At 36.7% G+C, this 26,149-nt stretch overlaps 2 protein-coding genes across 4 annotated transcripts in view; one reads left to right on the top strand and one right to left on the bottom strand.

Moving 5' to 3' along the window:
* METTL8 (methyltransferase 8, tRNA N3-cytidine) overlaps positions 1-6,803 on the bottom strand; it is a 21,149-nt gene extending 14,346 nt beyond the window's left edge. The window contains exons 1-3 of one of the 2 annotated variants that reach the window (XM_059475464.1): positions 6,710-6,803; positions 5,928-6,040; positions 946-1,101 (exon numbers count right to left, since the gene is read on the bottom strand). In XM_059475464.1, coding sequence (XP_059331447.1) covers positions 946-1,101; positions 5,928-5,932 — 161 coding nt within the window. In that variant the 5' untranslated portion in view covers positions 5,933-6,040; positions 6,710-6,803. Of the gene's footprint in view, positions 1-945; positions 1,102-5,927; positions 6,041-6,512; positions 6,674-6,709 lie in introns of those variants that run through there. The other variant, XM_059475463.1, reaches the window with a different exon arrangement.
* On the top strand, positions 6,756-26,149 carry DCAF17 (DDB1 and CUL4 associated factor 17). Of its 2 annotated transcripts, none has more exons than XM_059475461.1 (14): positions 6,756-7,174; positions 8,398-8,501; positions 10,354-10,447; positions 11,364-11,506; positions 12,297-12,375; positions 12,513-12,602; positions 14,684-14,791; positions 15,295-15,400; positions 18,772-18,914; positions 20,270-20,379; positions 20,782-20,869; positions 22,418-22,501; positions 23,930-24,085; positions 24,849-26,149. In XM_059475461.1, the coding sequence occupies exons 1-14, from the start codon at positions 7,166-7,168 to the stop codon at positions 24,972-24,974; spliced, it is 1,440 nt and encodes a 479-aa protein (XP_059331444.1). In that variant the 5' UTR covers positions 6,756-7,165; the 3' UTR covers positions 24,975-26,149. The 2 variants fall into 2 exon arrangements, with proteins under 2 accessions (XP_059331444.1, XP_059331445.1); XM_059475462.1 differs by having other exon boundaries at positions 7,174-7,304.

Raw genomic sequence — 26,149 nt, 5'->3', positions numbered from 1 at the left:
AGAACCCTGCCAATGTAATGAGCTTCAGAAACAATGACCTAACCCCCAGCACAGCCAGGTTCTTGACTTATTAAGACCTTCACAACTTCAATGCACCTCTGCTTCAATTCAATTTCACCTGTTTTCCCATCTGAGCTACATAGATTCATCTGCAGATCCACTTTCTGAACAACCCTGCTTCTTCACTTCCATCTTCACAATCCATTCCAACCACCTGCATCAAAGTTTGGTAACTCTATGTTAGACTGTCACCAAATAGTAGCAGGTAAAACTGAAGCTACACATGACCAATTTTTTGGAAGGAAATTATAAAACAAACAAACAGACAGAGTTTCATCAAAAAACAATGTTACAGAAAAAGGGTGGTCCTTTTCTTAAAATCTTTTCCTCCCTCGATTATATAGCCTACACTTCAATCAGCATTTACACCTGATTTTACATTTTATGAAAAGGATTCATCCACCTAGCAGGAAGCATGAAGCCTGGAAGATACTTAAGAACTACATTGCATGTAGATTTATGAAACACAGAGACAAACTTTACACTCTTAACACAATAATCAGACAGCTTCCAGCTCCCTTGACCAAGGAAGTATAGCCAACTCCACATTTAGCCTGAAAGTGGTAAGCATTAGGGAGCTAATCCAGCATGCAATGTATTGTACCTAGAAACTTTCTGCCATTTTAAATAACATGGACTATCTTATCTCTAGATCCTCTGTCTCCTAATTGATTACTGATCACTAACAATATTTGATTTCACTCCTTGACTAACTATCAGCTGGGCAGCTTTTAACACAGGTCACTTGTGACAATCTCAGATTTCCTCTAGTGCTTCCTTCATGTGCCTATTCTGGCAGCACCATGTTTCATACACCCACCCAATTATACCAGAGTAAACAGTATACAAAATTATATGAAAATGATCCTTGAAGAAACATCTCACCACATGTTATGCTCAAAGACCTTAGAAGGATCAGTTAAAATCCGTGATCCGAGTGGAACCGTTGGTCGTCTGTTACTTTGGTGCCTGTGTTGCATCTTGGTTTTCCTCAGGCATAAAGCAGAAAGCCTTGTAATGAAGTTTGTTGTGTTGAGAGACCTGAGAACACATTAAACTCAAATTACAGTTTGGCAGTAATGCAACTATTTATGTCACTTACATGAGAGACTGGTCAAATAGCCATGAACGAGATTTACTAAAAATCATTTACTAAAATATCAATTCAAATGCTTTTTTAGAAAATGGCAACATCCCCTCAGTGTGCTGAAAGCCCAAATAATCCCAAAGTAGGCTACTGGAATGAAACCAGTCAAAAGATAAATTACCTGGTATCATTTCAAAGTCCTGTCAGAGAGGGGAAGGAAAAGAAATACACAGTAAAACAATAACCCAAGACTGATACTGTACCTTTACAAATGCAAGCAAGAAATGATCAGTAAAGAAACCACTTCTTCTAGTGGGTACACACTGTCAGCAAAATTGACATTTTTCACCCCACTCCTTTTTTTTTCAAAAGATTTCACTCTGGAACTATGACTATGGTTTTATACTTGTAAACAGGAAATTAAATATCTTGAAGTGTAAACATAGTGCACATAAAGCTTTCCAACATTTCTGCCATTTATTCTCCTGATCTCTGTTTGCTGCTGTCTTTGAAATGTAATTTTTATACGTTTCATTTCTATCAATAGAGATTATAAAGTGATACAGATTTTTCTATTACATGTATAATTTTAACTTATATTTCAAGTAAAGTAAAATATAGCAATATCTTCATAAAGGGTCAATAATGAAAGAAAACAAGAGTGTGTATCTAGTATCAGCATTTTTGGTGGGTTTTTTGCATATTCTTGTTAACGTAAGCTTTCTATGAGACAAGTAAAATGAAACATCCCCCCAATACTTTTACTCTGCTGGGCTTTTGTTCTTTTTTCCTTAAAATTATTTTAAGTCCTATTTTATTCTGCCTTTTTTCTCTTGTTTTTTTGCAGTGTGCTTCCATAAAAACCACACATACATATTTAATGCACTGGAAATCCAAAACATAGTTACAAGAGAACAGGCACAAGACACTACTAGAAAACATTCTGTACAAATTGGTTGCAAAACAAAGATTTCTATCTCAAGGAAAATAGTAGTATTTCGTTTTGTACTGTTCCACAAGTTTTGTACTGTGAAAATTATTAACCTGTACACATCAATACAATGACTGGCAAAGGAATCACTTCAATTAAATTAACAATTCCTCATGAATCATGTACTTTTGAATGAGTCATGCTTTAAAAAGGGCATTGTTTATTCATTTTAAGCCTACAGAAAAAAAAAGGAAAAAAGATTAAAATTTCTTTTTATTTGTCAAAGTTTAAATAAAATGGAGTTTGCCTTATGGTTGAAAATGCCAAATAAAACCACTGTTAATTTTGGCTGCTGAGACTCTAATGTTATCATGACACAGAAGCATTGCCATACAGTGAAAATGTAACATTTAGGCCTATTTAAAAAATCAAAACTTCTTTTAATGTTAATGAGTTTGTTGTGGTTGGTTTTTTTTTTTAAATGAGGCTCAGCAACCAAAACTCTTCCAATTTACACTTCAATTACTACAACTTTTTAATGGGTTTTATTTGAAAATATGCATGCATTTTTAATAAATAATCCATAATTATTAACACATATGGGATATAATGGAATAGTAATTATTATACATGAAAACTAAGGCATCATGACAATTTCTGCAAAATGTGTAATTTACATAAAGGCAATTAAAAATAAAATTATTGAAAATAAAAATAAAGAGATAGTCCTCCAAAACCACAAAACCACAATCCAAAATTATTATTATTAAATTACAGAAATGCTTGGATAAAGATTCCATTATTACACTGCAAACTGTTTACAAATCCTCTTCCTCCCTCAATAATTTGAAAAAACCTGAGTTAGTATCTTGCATTTCCTGTGCCAGCATTGATATTCACCACAAAATACAATGATTCAGCTGCTAGGCTAGTCACATAATTTTTCTTGGCTTTCTAAATATCTCAACAAGAACATGAAAAGATGCACAGATGGGAACTACAGTCAGATGACTAAGATGGTCTTACATCAGTAAAATCCATATATGCAAGCCTTTCTATGAAAAAGTGAGCCTTTGAGTGATAGTTGAACAATTTTAGCAGATAAATTCTGAAAATGTAAGGCAAGTGGGGTAAGTGAGGAAGTTTCCGGTTATAATCTATGTTAAATGTGAATGAACTCCCTTGAGACATGCATGGACATCCCTGAGAGTTAGAAGTCATCCACAGATCATGAGATTAGTTGGCAACATGGCTACTAAAAGCTCAAAATGCATTAAATCACTTTTAAGCCTAAATTCCATTTTCTGAAGGGAGTCATTGCTCAATTGTTTAACTGAAGTTTGTTAATGAAACAGGCAAACACTCTTTCTTCTTGTCAGGTAAGATGATCATATCCTGAAGTTATGACAGTAAGAAATGTTGCCTGAAAGAATTAGGAGTTCTTTCCCTGTTCACAGTCAGACAGGAATACTTTAGGTTTGATTATTAATCAAAGAACTCAACTTTCATCTTTAAGGAAATTAACATAAAACTGAATTACAAAAAAAATTTTTAAATTTTGTAGCAGCATAACTATTTTTCAGAAAAAAAAAACCTTAAAGAAACAATGCACTTTATAACAATGTTGAAGAGCAACTTTGTTTCCCCATGGAGCACTGCCTTTTAAACTTTACAGCTTTGTCATTGTTACAACTGCAGATCAGGTCCTCAGTTTAACTGAGAAATGTTCAGAAACAAGTAAACACAGCATCTTTAATACAGTTTTTTGCAGGTGAACATGCAGAAGAATGCACACACATCAACTGCTAGCCAGACCTGAAGTTGGCATTAAATTAATTGATGTTGCCATTAAAACACTGAGCAGTCACAGCCATAGAAGAAAAATTAGATATAGGAGAAAAGCACTGCTCTAAGATTTTTTTAACAGTGAATTAAACCCCAAAACATTTGTAAACCACTTAACTGATGAGTAAAATTCTTTAAAAGTATCTATTCTAAGAGAGATGTCAGAGGAAAAAAAAAAAAAACAACCAAACAAAAAGAACAGAAATAAACCTGCTGCTTTTGTCCAAGAACCTAATTTAATGAACATATTGGATGAGAATATTTGACATTTGGCCGATCCCCAACTACAAATCTAACAACTTCTTCCATCTCCAATTCTCCTAGGTTGACTATATAATGCTTTTATCCCCAGTCATCTTGTTCTGTTTATGCTGAATAAACTAAGCTACTCTACTACTTGTAGAGTCTTTGTTATAAAGACAAAAATAGCCTATATTAGGAACAGCATGTGCAGCTTTTGTTACATTCCTAGACAGAAAAGTATTCTGGAAACAACTCACTTCTGCTTGGTACCTAGAAGCTTATCTAGACAACATTTGACCATTAATCCCCAATGCTCTTCTGTAAAGCCTTGCTAATCTGTATTATCACCATCAAACACTACCAAAACTCAAAACACCTTACACTAAACAAGTGGCAAGTGGCAATCGGGAACAAAAAGGAAAAGAACATTCAAGACAATGGTAACACAGAAGGTAGAACTATTAATTACCAGTGGTTATTTTTAAAAGACATGCATATTAATATTTCTTAATATTTCCAATCTGGTGGGGGTGACTTTACTGTCACCTAGACTCACTCATTAACTGAGTGCTTAATCCTATTCTACTTGACCAAGCGACTAATCATGCCCTCTTGGGGCTTCATAATTAGTTTTTCAATTACATACTTCCAAAAACTTATGCACATTTGAAACAACAGGGTATTTCACAACTTCTCAAACTCAGCAGACCTAAAAATTTCAACTCTTTTTCTTTCTCATGCACCAGGAACAATGCAGACCTCCCTGTGAGCATATAGTAACTTCAGTAAAACTGCTGCAGAGCAGTGACTCCCAAGGGAAAAGAAAAACAAAAGAAAAATTATTTTTATTTATTTTGATTCCTATAGAGACAACAAAGTTAAAATTAGTTAAAAAGCAAAGCAGATAAAAATAAACAAACCTGCCCCACCACCAGATATGACTTTAATCACATATACATGTGCTGAGAAGTGCCTGTTCTTCCACAAGCTTCCACTAGTGAGGTAGTCTGTTAAAAATAGTTGAGCAAAGAGGAAATAGTTTATGCAATGAGAGAGAAGGGGAGATAAATCCTGCGGGTTTACTGGAAACATTTACTTGAATAATCAAAGGGCTCCTCGTTACCCTGCACACCCTCTGCTGGCTGCTACTTACACGGAAAGAGGAAAAAGGAAAGAAAAAAGGTATTGAGACTTTACATGTGTATACACCCACACAAGATACATCTAAACCTCCAAGATGTATTAGATGTATTGCAAGATACATCTAAACCTCCAAATGCAATCACTTAAACTATTTTAAATATATTATCTACAAAATACTGAATATTTAAATGTATTACCTAACAAAAGATAATTTGTCTCAACACAAACTATGGGGTTTGTTATTAAAGGTGACGAGAATTGGGATAGAGCAGCATGAATTTTACTACTGTCTACAATTTATATTCAATAACCTCATCCATTTACATTCTTGCAGGACTCTGGATGTCCATGTGTACTTTGGTGAGCTACAACCTGCCTTGCCAGCTCTGAAGTCACTGTTGCAAATCCATTGTTGTTGTATCCTCCACTTACTGCCCTAATCAGCTCTTTGAAGGAGCAACTGCAACCATTGTGTTTGTGTTTAGCTCCCTGCAAGCAATACTGCAAAGCACCAGAAATTTAAAGGACTCTCCTTCACTATCAGTGAAGATTCAACGTTCCACTCAGATCCTGAAGAATAGATACGGGCACACAAAAACATCAGCAAATTTTGATTACCCCATTTGGGCGCTTGGCCTCTGGCAAGGAAGAGAAACGAGTCTGTCCGCAGACTTCAGTTGCTCTGCTGGCAAGTAGAGATTGATGACCGTGACAACATTTGGGACGTAGCTCTAAAAATACAAAAATGAAGTGTCATACATCTTAAGAAGTTTCTGTTGACCTTGGAGTTTTAAACGGGTTTCAACCAATCCCTTAACCTTTCCCCCAGGTCCGGGTACACTCAATCCCGCACTGCCGTACCCAAAAGGGCTCACGGCGGGTGCCCAAAGGTCGCAGGTGCCAGGCCGGGCGTGCATTCCCGGGAATGCCCCCCCGCCCAACCCCGAATGTTGAGCTCTGTAGCAGGAATATTTTTTAAAAAAGAAGATACCAGTCCCCACTTCTCCTTAACTAGCGACCACTAACAAAACTTTCCTGATTTAACTGAAAACCCAATGGGTAAAATGTTTCCATCTGCACGCCCCGCGCGTCGAACGTCCGCATCCCTTAGCGCAGGATGGGCGGGAGCGCGGCCGGGGCAGAGCTCGTGGAGCGCGGGCGGCCGCGCAGTCCCGGCCGGCGGCCGCTGCCCACGATTCTCACCGAGCCCTGCGCAGCGCCTGCTCCTGCCCGCTCCTCGGAGCGGTGCCTTATCAGCGCCTACGCCGCAGCGCTCCCGTACGGGACGCTGACCCCGCTTGGCCGCCACCCGCGGGCACCACGCGGCCCGCCCAGTAACGGCGGCGGGAGGTGAAGTCCGGGCGGGCCGCGCGATTCCGCTCCCGGGAAAACTACAGTACCCGGCGGGCCGCGGGAGAGGCGGTGCAGGGCAGTCCCCGCCCGGCGTCTGCGGAAACCGGAGCTGCGGCGGCCGGGGAAGCGCGGGGCGAGCAGCGCCGTAGAAGGCCTCGGTTCGCTTCGCTCGGGAATCGAGCAGCAAGGGGCCGTTCGGGCCTCTTCCCGCTTCACTTTACCTCTCGCCGGGCAAGGGCGGAGGTTTGAGATAAACCCGGCGCGGGCCTGGGCCTGCAAGGCTGCACGCCCTGCCGAGAGCGAGCCTGGAGCGGGGGAGAAAGGCGATCCCGCCCCGCGGGCCGAGAAAATGCCCGCAGGCGGCCGCCGGCGGGGGCAGGGCCGCCCTCCGAGCGTGCGGGGTGCACAACGTGTGCCGCCTCCTCAGCCGCAGGGCCCACGGCTTCTACGCCAGAGATGCTGGTGTGGCCCACAGGAAGAACCTGGGACTCCTGAGGAGGATCATGTGTCAGGTAATAGGCGGCCGCTCGGCGCTGCTGCAGCCCGCGGGCTCGCCTTGCAGCCCAGGGTGAGCGTCTGTCCCCAGCCGAGGTGTTCGAGAGGCCCCGGTCACGCTGGAGAACGGGTCTGGGAAGAAAAAAGGTGCAGTTCTGATGTAGAGAGTAATGGTTAAAAATATTTCACAAGGCTCAGACCTAGAAATGTAGAAAGGATTGTGCTGGGCAAGAACTGCAAAGGCCCTTCTGTATCTAATAATTGTGTTATAAAATCTCATAAAAGCTTATTTTTATCACCTATTTCCCTAAGATGGCTTCATATTTAATACTAATCTTAAATTCTTAGTGCTTCATGTTGAATTTGGAAGGAGTTCACATAATAAGATAATTGGCAGAGATTTTCAGGTAAACGTAACACCAGTTCTCAGTGAAACTGATGTTACAGAAAAAGTAGGAATTAAACCAATTACAAACTGAACTTTTTTTTTTTAGTCAAAACAATTTCTGCTTCCATGCAGTAGTTGATAGAAATATATTAGAAAAGAATGTGGAAGTGAATTGGCAATTATATTGAAAATACATTTATTGGAAGTCAGCTGAAGTGTCTGCTTATGTAACTAGATCAATAGGCATGCAATGTTTACTGAAATAACAATAATTACATCTGACTTACACTTCTTTTTTCAAGACTGGAACCTTTGTTAATGGTATAGATCTTGTGATATCTCAAATGCAGGCAAGAAACTTTAATGTGAGCAATTTATTTCTTTAATGTTCCTGGTGCTTATTGCAAGTAATGGTAAATACATTTTTCTGTCTTTCACACCAAACACCACCAGCAGAATGGAATTAAGTGTTCAATAAATAAAATTAATTACATATAAAAGAATTCTCTGCATATTTATACTCTGGGGAGTTTAGTCCTTGATTTCAAAAGTCACTATGCAAGTTTAGTTGCCACTTTTAATACAGGCAAGCTAATGACAAAATATTCCTTACTGCTGCTGTCCATAATAGCTCATAAAAAAATTTTTTAATTTGGTCTTTAAAAGAGACAAAATTTTATTATCAAAGGTCTGTTAATTTCATTTGTAAAAACCAAGTGAGATTCTTTCTCGTGTATTCAGCAGTAAAGTTTTAATTAAAATAAGTTACTAAGTTGCAGGAGCCAAAGAAAATATTTTCAGAAGCAAAGTTTGTTACAAATAGCCATCCATGTTAAAACTATTGTGTTTCAGGAAAGTACTAAATTCAAGAATGTTTGGACAACTCATTCTGCATCTCCTATTGCATATGAAAGAGGAAGAATTTACATGGACAATTACCAATGCTGTATTACCAGGTAATAAATTTGCAATTATGAGGTACTGACTTACAGATTTGAGACTGATTCTGTGTTATATTGCTAACTTGACTCATAGCTGCTGTGAATTAAATGGAGTTTACTTGGGAACAAAAAATAAGCATGTGATAAATCTTTGGCTTATGATATTTGCATTACATTTAGATGCTGTTATATCTAAATGTGACACCTGCTTTGGTCAAAGAAAGCCTGATCTTTCAGGTGCAGTATAACCTCAGCTTTCAGAGCAGGAATGGAAGATTAACACAATTTTCTAGTTTTGCACTAAAAGCCAAATGAACAGTAGTTCTTTGTAGTCTGGCAACTAAAGAGTGTGTCACAGAATCAGCCTATGTAACAAACTTGGTACTATGTGAATTCTGTATAAAATAATAAATTATTTTTCATGCAAAAGTACAGCCTGCAGTACGTGCTAATTTTTGCAAATGTATTTTGTAGATCAGTTCTCTGATCTAATATGTTATTTTGTTCCATGATCAGTTGCAGAGACAGGTTAGGAGGCAGCACATGGGAGGGTAGAGGACAGCAAATCTGTGTGCACCAGCCCTTGTCCTTGCCTGTCCCTACTGTGAGGGAAGTAGCATGGACTTGGAGAACTGCAGTGCTGAGGAAGTTGGGGACAGAGCAGTTTTGAGATAGTGTCATATTATACAAAAAATACAAACTAGTCTGTCAGGGTAAACCACTAGGAGTCAATTAACTTAATCTGTCATCCACAGCTGATATCTAAATCTGCTTTTATTCCACATTGTCTCAATGTTTTTAGTACTGGGTTAACCTGTCTAAGATCTTTCAGGTTTTCCGTTGTCTCATCCTCTCCCAGAGGGCAAAACTGTGCACAGTACAAAGCTTTTATTTTGTTGCCTTTTTCCCAACCTGGAAATGAAACTCAAGATAATTTTAGTAAGGAGGTAATACCTCCTTAGTAAGGAGGTAATAAGAAGGCATTCTTTAATGAAGGCCTTCAGAGGCAGTTATACAAAGATGTCCACAAAAGCCCTTACAGGGATAAGTACACATTTATAGGTTTTAGGAAATTAGCATAATTGATAAAAAGCCCCAGTTAGGAGGACAAGGGGTGATGTAATTCCACTCCCCAGGTCAAGCCCCTTCTCTGGAGCCCCCCCTTCAGCACTAGTTGTACTTTGTCCATGAGAATGGATCTCAGCTGTTGTTCTCAGCCTTGGTTCCCAGCTAGAAGCAAGATAGCACTGGGGCCTTGTACCTCCCAGAGCTTGGAGCTCTGGAATTTGTTCTGTCTTTCTGCCTAGGGAAAGGCCATGGAAAAGTACTGGGAAAACTGGCTACTAATACAATAGGTGACAGAGTTACAAGTATCTGTGTGAAGAATACAGTGAATATATAAAAGGAAAAATGGCAAAACCCAAACAGCATCAATTTTAATTAGTAAAGGCTTTTTTTTTAAATATCTGGACATGATGCCGCACCTTTGTTGTAAAAGGCAGCATTGGAAGAACCTGAGGGGAAGGTTCCAGGATGATCATTAGTTTCTGAAATATGCTTTCTTCTTAATGTATATCACTAGAGCAAGAACATTACTATTAAGGTTGTTACTTAAAAAAACCAACCCAAAACTAAAAGCCGAAACTGAAAACAAAAAAAAGGCAACCAGACCAAAAGATTTAGAGAAGGTTAGCTTTAAAATATTACATTATATTAACTATTGTTTATTAGGCCTTATTTTGAGAGCAATTTCAGGTACGTTTACAAAGTAAAAATAAGATGTTTAGGTTTCTGACGGTATGAAATGACTTTTTGATAAAAAGTGGTCTATAAAACAGACTAATGATTAGCAATCATTTTCCTCCAGCATTGCGCAACAGCCAAGACTAATTTATCAAAAGACAAAGTGTACCGCCAAGTCTGAAAAAATAGAAGATGCTTTATTATTGGAATGCCCATTGGTAAGATTACTTTTTACTAGGACATTTTTGTGCAAAATACTAAATTAATATATTTTGATGAAACATTTAGAATGGAGTGCTTTTTATTTCCAAATTATTTTCTCAATGTTTTTAAGGACTTCAGTTGTTAAAGGTTGGCAACATGTGCCTTATTTACATTAACTGAACATTTAGAGGTATACTCTTCTGAATTTCTCAGTAGTGCATTCAAATCCTTTTTTCATAAGCTATCATGGAAGATTTTAAAACCAGTGCTTTTATTCTTATGCAACTAATTCTTAATTCCTTACAAAATAAATTCTACTTATATTTTTATTTATTTTTAAATAACAAGGACAGTAGCTGGGAGTTTTAGTTTTCTTCAGATCCACTGGCATTAAAAAAACCAAAAAGCAGATACACTGGAGGCCCATTGAAACGACTCTGCCTAAAAACTCTTCTACTGTTTCTACCTGATAATTGCATCATTTCTCTCCTTCACCCATTGTTCACAGAGCTTAGAAATATTAGCCCTATCTTTGAGGTGCCTAAAACTAAAGCAGTGTAAGTAACATTTGTAGCAGTTGCTGTTGAGTTATCACTGAATGTCTTCTTTTGAAATACTTAAACAATTTTCTCTTCAAGATTGATATCAATTTGATCAATAAGCAGTTAACTTTTGCAAGGAAAAGATTTTTTAAAGGGTGCCTCTTCTAGAAAAGGTAACTGTCTTGCAAAAAATGTGACAGCTGATTATTTATGTCATAGGTAATTATTTGACATGGACATGAACTTAGAGATATTGATCTGATTAACAGGCAGATTGCCTCCTTCAGTTTTTGAGGCATGTGTATTTACTTTCATGTTCTTCAAACTGTCAAAATGTTTTGTATCCTCCTGATACAACCTTATTTCTAATAGCCTTTTTTTAATGTAGGGGGAAATGCTACCAAGTCCATCAGATTATAAAGCTTCCCTGATAGTCCTGACAGCGCAGAACTGGCTTCTACGTCTCTCTGCTGATAGTGGAGAAGTACTGGAAAAAGTGTATCTTGCTGGTTCCTGCTGCAAATTCTTCAGGTATTAACAACTAGGGTTTATATCATTAACAGTCAGTAGTAGTATAGTGGAGAAGGAGAGCTTAATATAATTAACAGTGATTAGTGCTATAGAGGAGAAGGGGAATCATGTTATTTTTGTACTACCCTATGGCTGACAACAGGCTTGTTAATCTCAACCATTACCTGGAATACTTTTCCTGCATGCTCTTGCTTGTAGAAGAATTTCATCTACTTTAGTATTATGCTGTCAAATTTGGTATCAAGTTCCACAAAACCTAGCCTACTATTTGCTTTTCTCTGTCAGCTTTACAGCCTTTAGTATTGCAATGGCAACATGCCAGCAAAGGACTATAAGAGCTGAAAAACAAACCTGATCAAACATACAAACAATATGTTCAAAGTCTGAGCTGTTGTTAATTTGCAGAGGTTCTTTTCCATAGGGTAGCCATATTTCTCTTTTAAAGCAGGGCAGTTGCTGCTTCTGGTAAACTGCTTCTTTTTTTTGGTTTTCAGAAAATATTTTCGTTAGGCTGAAGGATAGGAAAGTGGTGATTATAAAGGAAAGGAGAAAAATTAAGATTGGAAAGTGTGAATATTGACTAATTTTTCTCACAATCCTGTATGAAATAAATCATTCCTAGTTCCATGGATTTCTGCTTTATTGCAAGCATCCCCTCTTCCAAATCAAATAGTCAAGTTTCCCTGGGCACAGATATCTGCTTAGTTATAGTTGATTATATTTTATGTGAAATAATACATTAATAAATGGGTTTTAAGTGGTTAAGGCAGGCCTTTCTTGTCACAAACAGGTATCTGAGCTGGGATACTCCTCAAGAGGTAATGATTGTAAAGTCAGCTCAGAATAAGCTCCCTGCAGCAGCACGGCAGGTAAGTGTTGTAATTTTTACAACATTGATCAAAAAAAATTTACAAGCATAAAGATGGGGACGTTGTACTTGGTTATTATGGAAGAAGATAAAGATGTCCTACCTTTAATAACTATGTTCAGTATTGTTCCTTCCCAGGCAGGAATCCAACAGAATGTATTGTTTTATCTTGCTGTATTCCAAGTTTTGCCTCTTTCATTCATTGGAATGCTTGAAATAAACAAAAAGGTAAGTTAATTTCTCTGATAATATGTAATCTGTAATGTAGTTCTATGACAGTTCTAGTTTAGACACTTATTTCAGAAGTCATACTTACAAGCTTGTAAAAGCAATTGAAACATTAATTAGCAGCAGTGTTCTTGTGTCTGATTGGGGTGTTGGAGCAAATATTCTTAATTCTAAGGACCAGAAGAGAAATACAAATGGATTCTCTTACTGGGTTACTCTTTGACATGCAGCAGGACTTTAGCCTTTTCTTAGAGCAGTCATAAGAATTAGGGAACCCTGAAGTGTTTGTACACTTCTTTTCACCTCCTTAAAGATAATGTGTCTCTGACCCAGTCCTAGTAATAGTCTATGAATTCTATATGCAGTTACAAATGTTTCACACTTTTATTATCACTGTTACTGAATGACAAAAGCAAATAGATCTTGCTTTATCAGTCAAGAACAAACAAACCTGAGTTCAGTTTCTGACCTATAAGTAAGTATATATATATTTAGGAAGAAACTTTGAGCCAGATTGTAATTTTTACTGTTCTATTTTAAGTCAAGAAGGCTCTGGATACAACTTACAGATGAAACAGTACAAACATGAAAAGTATGTCTGTGTAGGTATTGTGTCTTTTAGGATCCAGAGTGATGAGCTGGAGTTTTAGCTGGTGCTAGGTTGGGTTGAGGTTGTAATTGAAATTGGGCCTGGCAAGTGAAGGCAGGGGTTTCAGCTTCTTAATTTGGGCCCAAGAAAGCTTGAGAGTACTGTGTATTGTTCTGTTCAAAATTAGTATTTAAGACTGAAAAAACCATTACCACTATCAAAGGTGTTCTCAGTCTGGTTAGGAATGGCATGCCAGATTCATCAAGGTCACAGCAGGCAGAACGTGTGAAGGAGCAGTACTTCCGCTGGGTCTGTGCTGAGTGCTCACCAGAGAAATTGATACAGTTGTAACAGGGCAGCATTTGGGGTGTGAGAATCCACGCAGCAGGAGATGCAGGCAGTGAAGGCAGTGCCAGACCTGACAGAGCAGTGGAATGTAATGTTAGATTGGAGTTGGGGTTAGTGTTACTGCCTGAGGCTGCAGAATGCACCTCAGCTTTATTGACGTGGGATACCGCAACACATTTGAGTTCAGAGTGGCTGAGGTCTCAAGGATAGAAAGGAGACTTTAGGATTATTAGAGTTTGTGTCTGAAAGACACTGAGACCTAAGCTAGCAAATGTATTGAGAAAAAGCCATAAAACTGAATAAAAGACAGTCTCAGGAGTGAGTATAACTTTCAGAACCAAACTGATCACATAATCAGTGGTAGCGCTGGTAGTGATAAGATGGAGGTCTTACAGTTTCTGGGTTTCTTTAGCTTTTTATTGGTTTTAGGCCTGTTTTAACTGGTTTAATTGCTTTTTCACATAGTGAGTCAGATTAAAGAAAACTACATTTTCAAGCATATCCATTAAAAAACCCCTATCAACTTCACATGTTGGTAATAATTAAATGTTAAGAATTAGTTTGTGGGGTTAGCTCAGTGATGTATTAAGCAGACGCACAAATGAATAGTGCATAATTTTTAAAAAAGATAAGTCAACTTCTCATGCATATGTCTAATTTGGATTCAGAGAGAACTCTGTACTCTGTGACAGCTGGATAATGTAGTTTTAGTACAGCTGTATGCAGTCACAGAGTTGTGATTAGACTAGTATTTTACGCTGGGGATGAAGAATGAACAGAAGATCTGAAATCAGGACTTTTAGATAGAGTTGCTAAGTTTTGCTAACGTGAGATGCTGAATAATATTATCTATTCATGTATGATAATAACTGGGTGGCATGATAATGAAGATATACTGAGAATTGATTAGAGCATGAATCTGCTTGCAGAATATGACTACTGTAACTTCAGGTGTTACTGCAGTGCAATGGATTAAAGAAACTCAGCAGAACAGATGAGTTACAGAAAACTTGAACACTGATCATAGAGTTTAGTCAGAATAAAAAAAATTTATTGAAAAATTAAGGACATAATGTCAGTTATTTGTGTTTTCTCTCAATTATTTTTTCTCTAATAGAATATTTTTTGCTTAATTTTATTCCAGATTTTTGGTAATAGTGTGACAGATGTTGCTGTTTCTAATGGAATCCTGATTGTAATGTATAGCATGGGTCTGGTCAGACTCTACAACTTCAAGGCCATTTTGGAACAGGTAATGAAGTAAAGAGTTTTCATACAATCCATGCTATTTTTGGGTAACAAGTCATAAATATTCATGTACTCTACATAAGTACATGTGGTATATAGGTTCCTGCCTAGATCTGTTTACAGTCAGAAGATAAAAATGGACACACTATCAGAAAAATTACTTGCAACAGTTACAGGTGGCAAAACATAAGAGATACTGGGTCAGACGGGCACTTCTGGGGAGTTACATCAATGTTACACCAGATGTGCTGCTCTCTACACACCTTGTCTGTAGTTACAGATGATTATTAAGGCCAGAAACTGGTGGGCTTGGGGAAGTTTGATCTCAAACAGAAATGCAGTTAGACATGTGAGTTTATATCCTTCCAATCAAAAATCAAACATTAATTCAAAAGTAAGACCTCAAGTAGTATCTAACAAGATAAAGAATGCAGTAATAATAGAGAATAAAACTAAACAGCAAGTAAATATGCATCTGTAAAGCTAAATTGTTCTGTATTATTTTAGTTCATGGAACAACCATTTGAGTTGGGACAAGAATTCAACTGGAATGGTCAGGTGGGAGTTGTAGGAAGATTTCCATATGGTCTTCCATGTAACATTAAAATAACAGGTAATTATGACCTTTGTATTGGCTTGACTGTGGCTTTTATGGATTGATTGTGGCTTATTTCACACTAAGAAAAAATACTAAAATTACTGTGCTCATACTGTGCTGTAGTGTACTTCTGGACTTACATTATAGTAAAATGTGCTTCCCTTTACTTCTAATTACAGTAATTATATAGGACACACCAAGAAAACTGTTAGAGCAACTAAGCTGTCTGAAAAGCTTTATTAGCAATGCATGAAATGGAAACCTCTTTCTTTATTTCTGAGATGCAATTGCTCTTGAGAAAGAGGAAGGACTAGGATATCTGTTAGTAGCAACCAGAAACAGAATATGGTATGTAAGCAAAAGATGTGAGAACCCTAACTTGCAGAGGAAATTCAATGAGACTGAATACAATTTGTCTGACTTGCATTTTGATATTCTAAGTTGTCAGAAATGTGCTGATTTCAGTAAAAGGAATTCCTGAGAAGAGAACAAATTATTAAAAACAATTCTAATGCCTCAAATCATTAACTTATCAATGTTCTACATGATGTAATGACTTTTCTTTAAAATCAAACAATGGCTTCTGTTGGTGCATTTGAGATTAGAATTTGGTGCTAAAAATCTGGATGAATGAGCAAAGCCCAAGACTTCTTTTGAAATTTCTTAGTTAAAAAATACATTCTCACAAGCTTACACTTGAGGCATCTAAAAAAAATTTAAAAGGTTGGTTTCACAAACATTAAGGAATGCATTTATTTATTTATTTATTTATGAATGTTTCTGTACTAAATGTTTTTTTTAGGTGATTCTCCACATAAAAATGTCTTTTTTTTTTTTTTCAGAGTGTCAGATAGTAAGAGTAAAATCAATCCAGATGTATATAAAAATGAGGGATAAAGATAAAAGATAAAGTACAGATTTATATAGTGAGGTTATAATGCAATGTTTTATCAAAACAAATCTATAGGCTGCTATATTTGATGTCTCAGTTTTTGCAAATGGAAATCTTCCCCCATTTTTTGTCTCCATCTCAATCTGTGAAACCACCATTTAATGTGAGGGACCTGTGGAAAACCTGCTGTGGGAACTTTAATAGGAAGATTTGATCTCATGGCTTATAGACCATTATAGTTTTTAGTTTTGAGATTTTAAACCAGTGTACTGGAGAACACCTTTTTGATCTTTAATCATATTCAGGAATTTGTGGTTAGGAAGTTTTGAACCCATGACATTTTCATGCTTGCTTTTGCAAATGGTTTCATTCCTGTGATTTTTGATTTTTTTTCTTTCAAGACTGAGATGGGCAAATGCTTCAGTGAGCAAGATCTTAGCAGTTTCAGAGTGCAGGCTTGTATTTACTATAATTTAACTGTGTGTAGTCTTCTTTCTTACTTAAGTCCTAGCCTCCCTACAGAAATTGCCTGAAGGGATGGCATTATTACAATACTGGTTTATGGTGTGAGGTACCCCCAAGTGTCTAGAGATCAAAACTTACAGGCTAAGAAGTAGTATGCTACAGCTCTGAGCTGCTGGGGAGGAATTGATTTTGGTCAGTCATAGTGTGTGATTTTCTGAATGGCCCAGAATTTAAAACTGTAGTTTGATTTATTGTTAGCTGATACAGTAATTTCAGAAAAAAAAGCAAGGAGAAGGATACTTTGAAACAACCTTTTCTTGTTATTTCTTTGGTTTTTATTTGCATGTATAACACTTGTTAGTGCTGCCAGGAACAGCTTTTAGAGAAGTTTGCAGAGATTAAAGTAAGTAAACAAAGAAGCTCAACTAGAGAGTGAAAACTGGCAAGACTTGGCAAAAGACTTACAAACAATAAAACAAGAGGTGCTTAGCAACAAGAGCAAGTGACATAGAAGTGGGAATGATGGAGTTGAGGCAGCAAAATCACATTATCACAGTGGTTTAGGTGGAAACCATGATAGGAAAGGCATATTTTAAAGCACCCTCTACTACTCAGTATTGATATACTGTTGAGATACATTTAATTGTATAATTATAATATATAATTTAGTCCATCTACCAGAATTTTGAGGGACCTTGATATATAAGCTTTATTTAAAAAGTTGTTTCGGTAAAATGTCACAAACTTTCTTAACTCATTTTTCATTTCCTGACGGATTTTAGTATCAGTAGGTCCTTTGCTTATGCTTCCATCTTCAACATTCTCTACATTTCCAGCAGATGCATAAGTTTTTTATAACATATAGTTTATCTCTTGCACAGAATCTCCCATTTCTTATGTGTCACTCCAGAAAGCAAATGGGAAACAGCCACTTGCCAGCTTAGGAAAGACTTCATCTCCATTGGCAGTGAACTAATTCCATTAAATCCAAATGGCTAAATTGATGGAAACATTAACAAAGGAAGAGGAAGGAAGCACTCCATAAACATAATATGTGATGTCGTGTGATAGCACCATTGACATTAGGAGAATTATGTAGACACAGCAGGAAAAGAACAAGTCAAAATTTGGATAAGACCTTTGGGCCCAGATAAAAATCTTGTTCTCCTTGCACTAATTGAGTTTGGGTTTTTATATTCTGCCTGTTTAAATTCCCCTCATAATTGCAGATTTTCTCCATGTTTTGTCCATTTTTTCCCCAGCTTTTCTCTTTACTGTTAGAAAGACCTGGTCTTCAGTCTAAAATTGATTCAGTTATAGCAGCTGTAGAAATTGCTTTAATTTAGCTAGTTGGCAGAAGTTGTAAATACCTCTCATTTAGTAAAAAGAACATTTGTACTAATGGCCTAGTACATCTCAGTAATTTATTCCAACTGAACTGAAAGGAAAACTAGATACCTTTTGCCATTAATTGCTAAAAATTCTATATTTTGATTGATTTTTATGAACTCAGCTACAGAATGCATCCATTGTGGTCCACACTATTTTGTTGCATTACACAAAAGGAGAAAGCAGAATCTGAATATTCTATCTTCCTGCATTTAATTCTGTTATTGCTGCTTGCTGTTTCCAGTTACTTATCACTGTTTTTCTCAAGAGAATAGTGACCGTCGTGATATGGTCTTTGGTCTGTTCATGTGTGCATCTTTTCTCAATCAGATGAGCTGGAATAATTTTAATTATTTGCTGTGGCTTTGCTTGTAAGTGAAAGGTACTAGAAGAGTATTCAGCATCAAGATCTGAGAAGGGAGGGAGGGAAGGAAGAAGAGGGAACTTCAGATGTGCACCTGGGTGCTGGCTGAGGTAGCATAGCTGGCACTGGAAAAGAGTTAATAGCCAATGTGTTTCCACCAATCCTCAAAAGTTCTGAAGAATTAGTAGCTTTATTGGAATTTAGAATTGCAAGCATCAATGGAATGATGACTGTTCTGCTACTAATGGTGTTAACAACATTACTGAATATTTGCAGATACCCCACCTTTGCTATTTGAAGCATCTTCTCTGGAGAATGCATTTCAAATTGGAGGTTACCCTTGGCATTATATCATCACACCAAACAAGAAAAAACATAAAGGAGTCTTCCATATTTGTTCTCTGAAAGACAATGCTTTGGTAATACACTCAGAAAACAGCTTCTCTGAAATGAATGTGTGTTATGTTTGTCTTCATCTCTTATTCTGAGTAGGTTATAATACCTTTGTTTACCAGTGCAGTGCTTTCACAGGCTCACTCCAGTATCAAATTAGCTATCCCATGGAGTCATATGTAAAATGCTTTCTTCTGAATCAGTGCTTCTCATATTTCCTTCATTCCAGTACAACAGTGGTGCAGTCAGAGCTACACAGTACTGTATCATGACTTAAAAGTCTCATTACCTGTTTCCTTGCATGGTAACATCCTAATGCACTTCTGACTAGTCAGCCTACTAAATACTGACTACAGAATTATTTTAAATTTTATGATATTGCAGAATAAATATCCTTAATGTTTGTAGTTTACCTTTGACTTGTACCTTCTTTCTCTCCCTAAAAAAGATTTGATTGCTCAGCTTAATCCCCTTCTGTCCCTATAAAGGTTTTATTAGTTAGTTTAATCTGTTCCTAATTATTTTTGTTTATTTACTATTTATCATCTGAATACTATTTTTTGTGAGGTGTCCATCTCCACTTTTATTTTGAATATGGAATTGACCTGAAGATCATTCTGTATTTCAAGCAACTTCTGGGCCTGTTAAGAGTTTCTTGACTAAATAAGTCTCATCTGTAAACGTCCTTATCTCTTCTGCTTGCCTGATCAATTATTTTCTCTCCTTATTTTCAAAACTGATGTTCCACAATTGTAGCTAAAGATCAATTTTGATTCAAATGGATTTACAGAATCCTTTCTCATCTGTTTTTTTTTCTGTGGGGGTTCATATATTTGGCAGTTTGAATGATGGATGTCAGCTAAATTTAATAACAGAAAGCCACTGCTAAAATCCCGAGATTTTGACTGGCTTGCATGTGATTGCTGAAATCACAAGGTATTCCAGGCTTACATGCAGGTCATTTGCACAAAGAGGCTAAGCCTGAGAGTTGAAGCTCAAGTCAAACTCTGTGCTAATGTTTGTTGCATGTCTTGGATACTCAAATAGCTGGAATTGTTGAAATGTTTGCACAGTGTAGGTTAGATCTTCATTCTGCTTAGTTTCAGGAGAGATGGGACAATATATAGCTAGGGTGCAAGGTTATTGCTTATTGCATATTAAAAATCTCAAAACTACTTCACTGAATATCTTGAGAATTGGAACTGAGTTTTTTTATTACTGTTGTTGGTTTTTTTTCCACTGCCATCCTTTCTGGTCATGTTTAGGAGCAATACTTCTAAACCTCCAGAGGTATATAGTGAGGAGCTCAGAATTTCCTCTTTAATTAGATCTGTGAGACTTTCAAAATACTAATATTCTAAGTTTTCCTTTTCTTCTTCAGGCAAAAAATGGCATACAGGATATGAAATGCTGTTCACTTGAACCTGACTGGATATATTTCCATCCAGATATGTCAGGTAGAATAATCCACGTGGGACCAAATTTGATAAAGTATGAGCCTTTTTTACTCAAATCTTTTATTCATTAGAGAAGTTGCATAACTGCATAAATTTAGTAGTCTGATGATTTGCAGGCCCAAACACTCATCAGACTATAGAAACTATAAAATCCATTACTTTGTCAGAATCAAACATTCTTCTAGAAACATCTGCAGATTTTGGTGTGATGAATGTGAGCACTAGAGGCTACATTTTGGGTTTTGGTATGAAAAATGCTCAAGGACCACTGTATCAAAATTCCACTGATAAACATAAATTACCATAATAAGTAATTTCCATTTTATTTATTTATTTACAATGTTTTAATGTACTAGATTTAAAAAAAATTATATAGAAATGTTGTAGTAAGCAGATTAGAATACATGACTTAGTTTGTAATTTGTTTCTTTTGTAGAGTCTTAAAGCTTAAGGAAGTTAAGAATCATGCAGATCAGATGGAGATTGCAGAAGATTTTACGATTGTAGCCAACAGAGAAAACTGTGTGAGTTTAGTGTCTGAGATCACAATGTGGATTTTGAGCTATAAACAGGGAGTTTGCATATTTGAGTTAACACTGTGTTTTATGAGCTTTATCCAAGGTTTATTGAAAGACATGTTCTGTCTTCACTGGACTTCAAGCATTGTGAAAAGAATTTTGAAAACAATAACACTTTCAGGATAGATTTCTGAAACCTTCAGCCTTTTCTTTAGATTTCAGTTTTCTTTAAGGTGTGCAGTGTAACCATGTATCATGGATATAAAACATACTTAAAAGATGGTGACAGATTTCATTCAAATGACGGTGCCACCAAGTGACAATTGTGTGCATCTCTGGTGCTCAGGTAAGTTGATCATACAAATGCTAGAAAAGTTTCAAGTCTATCATAACTTAGGGGTAAGTCTTCATATGACAACAAAGACACTACATTGCTTCCAAAAGTCCATTCCTTTTCCTGGCCATTCATGCCTGTCATTCTCTTGTGCCAAGTTTGGCATTCATCTAACCCTTGGTGAGCCAAATCAGTGCTCTAAAATAACAGAATAACTTGGCAGAAAAGGTGAGTACTTTCTGCTTGCTTGTTTTGCTGAACTGGAGCAGAACAGGACTGAGTCATCAGTGGATCAGAAGGGTAGAACCAAGTGTGAGAGGATGATTTAAAACTATTGGTAGAACTGAGCTCTCTAATCACCTCAGTTGTTTCATTAAGTCTTTTGTGATATGGAATCACCAAGACAATCTAATGTCAAAAAGGTTAAAGAGTACACATGAAAAAAATTCTAGGTAGTGCCTGGAACTGTCATTTTGATTCAGCAGACAAGGTTATGTCTTGCCTAAAAGCAAGTTTTTATAGTTTGAATACTGTAAAATGTGATGCTAATTTTTAAGCTTTTGTGGAGAAAAAGGTTTGTGTATTAAAAATCTTCACAAACTCAAGAACAAAACTTGTATTGAATTCAAAAACTAAACGCCAGTTGTCATCTTATAACTTGCCATACTGCTTTTTGAGAGTTGTGTAGGTAACTTCTGTTCCAGTAAGAAGAAAGAAATATGAGTTCTAATCCTGCCTATGCTGTGGTTGTCCTTTTGACTTCTATTGAGACACTGATAACCTATTTTTTAATATTTCTGGAGTTAATGAAGCCCAATGGAAGCAGCCATGGTGGTTTAAGATGCTACTTCTCCCATCTTCTGGAATTGAGAGTTTAGGAAAAATCAGTGGTGATTTAGCAGTCTTAATTCTCATTCCAGCATCTTGGTTCTAGTCACTTCTGTTCTAAATTATGGTAGCTTGAGAACCTTTGCCATCTCTGTTGGCCACCACTGAATATGAGTAAACAGCAATAATATCTCAGGTAAAGTCCCCAAGTTCATGAACTCATAAAGCAGCACCAAGTTCATGAACTCAAAACAGCAGCACCAGGGCTATGCGTAGCTAATGAGCACAACAAGGTCAGAAGGCAAAATGTATGGAACAGATACATTGTCAGATGGATGGAAACGACATTGCTCTGAAGTCTAGAGACACTTCTTTTTTATGTTTCTCCAAAGGTGAACAACAATGTTACTGTAACAGCTTCTGGTCGAGTGGTGAAGAAGCGGTTCACCTTGCTGGATGATGACCCAGAACAAGAGGTAACTGAAGTGAGAGCACTTCATGGATTGTTTCAGTGTTTAGCTAGCCAGAAGCCCTTCTTGTTTCAGGGGCGTGACCATTCGCCGTTGGTTATGCCCTGAAACCACCATGGTTTCAGTGGGTGTAACCATTAGCTGTCTATATCCTTGAGTTCTTTATTCCTCTTCTCTTTGTCTTCTTCCAATTGCTTCACATACTTTTCATCTTTTCTCCTTGGTCAACATTGAGCTTTGTATTTTTTTCTTTCTTTCAAGAACTGATCTTACGCCCCACCTTATCATAATTCCATGTGACTTCAGTGGCACAGAAAAGATATGTTAATGTGACAAACCATTACTCTTTTCTCCATTTAAATATCTACTTTAAACATTTCTTACAAAGCATTTTATGAAATGAAAGAAAGTTTTTCTTTTCGTCTGCTTTAGGATCCTCTTGTCTTTTTTACAGTGTCTCTCAACTTTATTTTTCTCTCTCACTTACTTTGATTGGATTGTAGGATTAGGTATTTAGCCCTTTTCCTTTAAGTAACTGCTTCTTGAGATTGAAAACACCACTTGGGTCTTAAAAGGTTATGAAAACTATTTTTTAACTCTGTCTAGAGCTGGATCTGTAATTGACATAAGTACAACAGGTAAAATTCATCAGTTTCTGGCAGTCACTCCTATTCTTTATCCTGAGGAAATAGATTTTACTATGGTAAAAATACAGCACAGTCCAGTATAACCCTTAAGGGTCTGCAGTTTATTGCTATTCACTTTTTATTTTAACCATAATAAAAGTAATTGCACTCTATTTTTTTTCCTGTTGTTACACTTATGATTCCAGTAAATGCTTTTACATTATAGAAGAAAAGGATTGGCTTGAATTTAGAGTATGTCACAGTGAGATAAAGGCAATTAACATCATTCACAATCTTCATTCACATATTTTGGTGTCAGTTCTTCACCGACCTATAATCTGTGGAGCAAGAGAGATATCTGAGCAGAACATATAGATATTCATGGAATTACTCTAATGTACTCATTCCCTCAAAACCAATGATGGTTTAAAGCTACACGACGTCTATTAACATCTCTGCTTCAAGAACCTAAATATACTCCTTGGCCAATTCAGAAGTACTTGTTTTATACTTCTTATATGCTACATATAAAATATGTGTACTTGCACATTAGGATTTTTCAGAACATCACTTCCTTTTCTCCTGCTTAAGGAATTTTGCTGAAATACCCTGACAACTCATGTTGGGAAAAACGCCTGTTGGGTATCAGGCTCCCAAAGTTTTCTTTCAGATGAGAAAGAAAAGAAACTTAAGAACTAGAATTTGCCCAGTACTACTTTCACATGAAGAAAAAACAGCTATGCACTTTAGGTAGAGGGGAATGTGAATTTGTGTTTGATTTGTAAACTTGAGGTTTGTTTTTCCTAAGACATTCAAAATTGTGGACTATGAAGATGAACTGGATTTACTATCCACTGTGGCAGTTACTCAGATAGGAGCTGATGGAAGAGCTCACCTTGACTTTCATTGCAATGAACATGGGATTCTACTTAAGAGTATTCCATTAAAGGAGTCCTGGGATGTGGTGAGGAAAATTCTTGTCTTTTGTTCCCACTGTCTCTTCCCCATACTCATTCACATACCACTTCTGTTCAGATTTTAAGCAGGTATATAAGTAGCAAAGGGATGAGATTTGCATAAAATAACAATTACAACTCTAAAATTTTAAGTACTCCATCAGACAGTAGTTAATTCACCTGAAGATCTCCCATTATTTGAAATCATGATTGTGAGAGTTTTTTTTGGTTGTTTTGTTTGGGGTTTTTTTGTTTGGGGAAGGGGTTGTCCTTAATGTATTTCTGAAGTATTTATCAACTTAAATACTCTTTGGCTAGTTACGTCAGACTAACTTTTCAACTTGTAAAGACTTTCCCTTGTTTAATTTGAAGTACTCATGCATAAAATGAAGCACAGCCCTCACTGTATATGTGTTTGGGAAGATGGAATGGGCTGTTCATCAGTCCAAGTTTAGGTGGACATCCAGCTTAGATGGTCTCAAATTTTCAGCACTGTTAGACCTCTTTTATCATTGACTGCATAGGCAACTTGTGATCTTAAATCAGATGCTCTGAATTTAGATTCCTAAAATAGGGATGTGAGAAACCTCTCAAAAGTTATGAAATTCTGTCCTTTATCTGGAAGAGTAATCTCTGTGTATCCACACAAAATTTCTGCCTGATCATGGAGTTCACCACTGTTAAGTATTTTTTGTTCCTTGTGGAAAATGATAGATATTAGCAAGTTGTGGAAATAGAGACTGCAACCTGAATTTTTTTTTCTCATTTCAGACTTACAGTCATGAAGTTTACTTTGACAAAGACCTCGTACTGCATATAGAACAGAAGCCTAATAGAAGATTCAGTTGTTATGTTTACCAAATGGTATGTGATACTGCAAGAGATGATGATCCTTAATACTTTACAAAAAAACAGGAAGTGTTTGGTAAAAAATGGAGGGAGAACTTTTGTATATATTTAAGCCATAAACACCAGCTACAGAGAATTTTGGATAGTATTTAAGGATACTGCAAGAGATCGTGATTCTTAATGCTATAAAATAAATCAGAAAGTGTTTTTGTAAAAAAAGGAGGGAGAACTTTTGTATATATTTAAGCCATAAACACCAGCTACAGAGGATTTTGGATGCTATTTAAGGACTCCGTACATAGTAGTCAACTACTGGTTTTCTGGCTGAATTTAATCTTAACATTTTGTACTACTAGATAAGGTCTTGTTTCTTTTTTTCTTTGTGACACTGTACACTTGCCTGTAGTTTATCATTGCTTTTCATGTATTCACCAACTCATCATTAATGCTAGATGCAGCATTTATTGCTTCTCTTCAGTGATTGGATTGAAATACTGGACATCAAGGAGAAAGATGTGGACTTACCTATTACCTACCATCTGCTATGATCAGTCTTACATAGTTTTACCTATGCAACTCTGATGATGCCTTAAGAGGCTACCTAAAACAGAGGCTAGACAGTGTTAAAGGAATAAAGTAGGTATTTATAGAAAAGCCTCCAAAGGATACACCTTGGGCAGTACAAGAGCCTGGCTGTGGCTCCACCCAAGATGGATGACAGGTCACATGCTTTCACACTTTTCTAAGTTTTGGTCCATTTACATACTGGGGTTAATTGTCCAATTACAGCTTCAGGTTATGAAGTCCCATGCTCTCAGATTGCTCTCCTCAGTTCACTGTTGTTTATGCTTTTTGGGCCTGAAGCTGCAATGGTGTCCTTGGTTCTCGGGCTGGAAAAGGATTGTTTTGTCTAATGAAACTGTGAAGAGAACTTGCTAACAATTTATATGAAGTTCAGAGTTATATACTAATGCAGTACAGAATCTGGAAAATATGAAAGGTAAAGCTTAAGGCATCTCTAATACAAACTGGTAATTAATCAAAGTATGTAAAACTACATAGGATAAATTTTGTATGTAGTATGAAAATTGTAGTGTTACCATTAAACCACTTAGACAAAATCCTTCTCTTGGTTTTGTGTGAGAAATAAAATCACTCAGGTTTTCTGGTTGTGTATGTTTTGGTTTAAAGAGAAATACTAATAAATTATGTATTTTACTGTA

Source organism: Ammospiza nelsoni, chromosome 7 (assembly GCF_027579445.1).
Source record: "Ammospiza nelsoni isolate bAmmNel1 chromosome 7, bAmmNel1.pri, whole genome shotgun sequence".
Lineage (NCBI taxonomy): Eukaryota > Metazoa > Chordata > Aves > Passeriformes > Passerellidae > Ammospiza > Ammospiza nelsoni.
The sequence above is the reverse complement of the archived record's forward strand: the minus strand, read 5'-3'. Positions and strand labels throughout refer to the sequence as shown.

Excerpts from the sequence above, each read along its gene's own strand:
- DCAF17 (XM_059475461.1), top strand. Across the intron at positions 12,603-14,683 it reads TGCTTGAAATAAACAAAAAG|ATTTTTGGTAATAGTGTGAC; the intron begins GTAAGTTAATTT and ends ATTTTATTCCAG. Across the intron at positions 14,792-15,294 it reads TCAAGGCCATTTTGGAACAG|TTCATGGAACAACCATTTGA; the intron begins GTAATGAAGTAA and ends GTATTATTTTAG.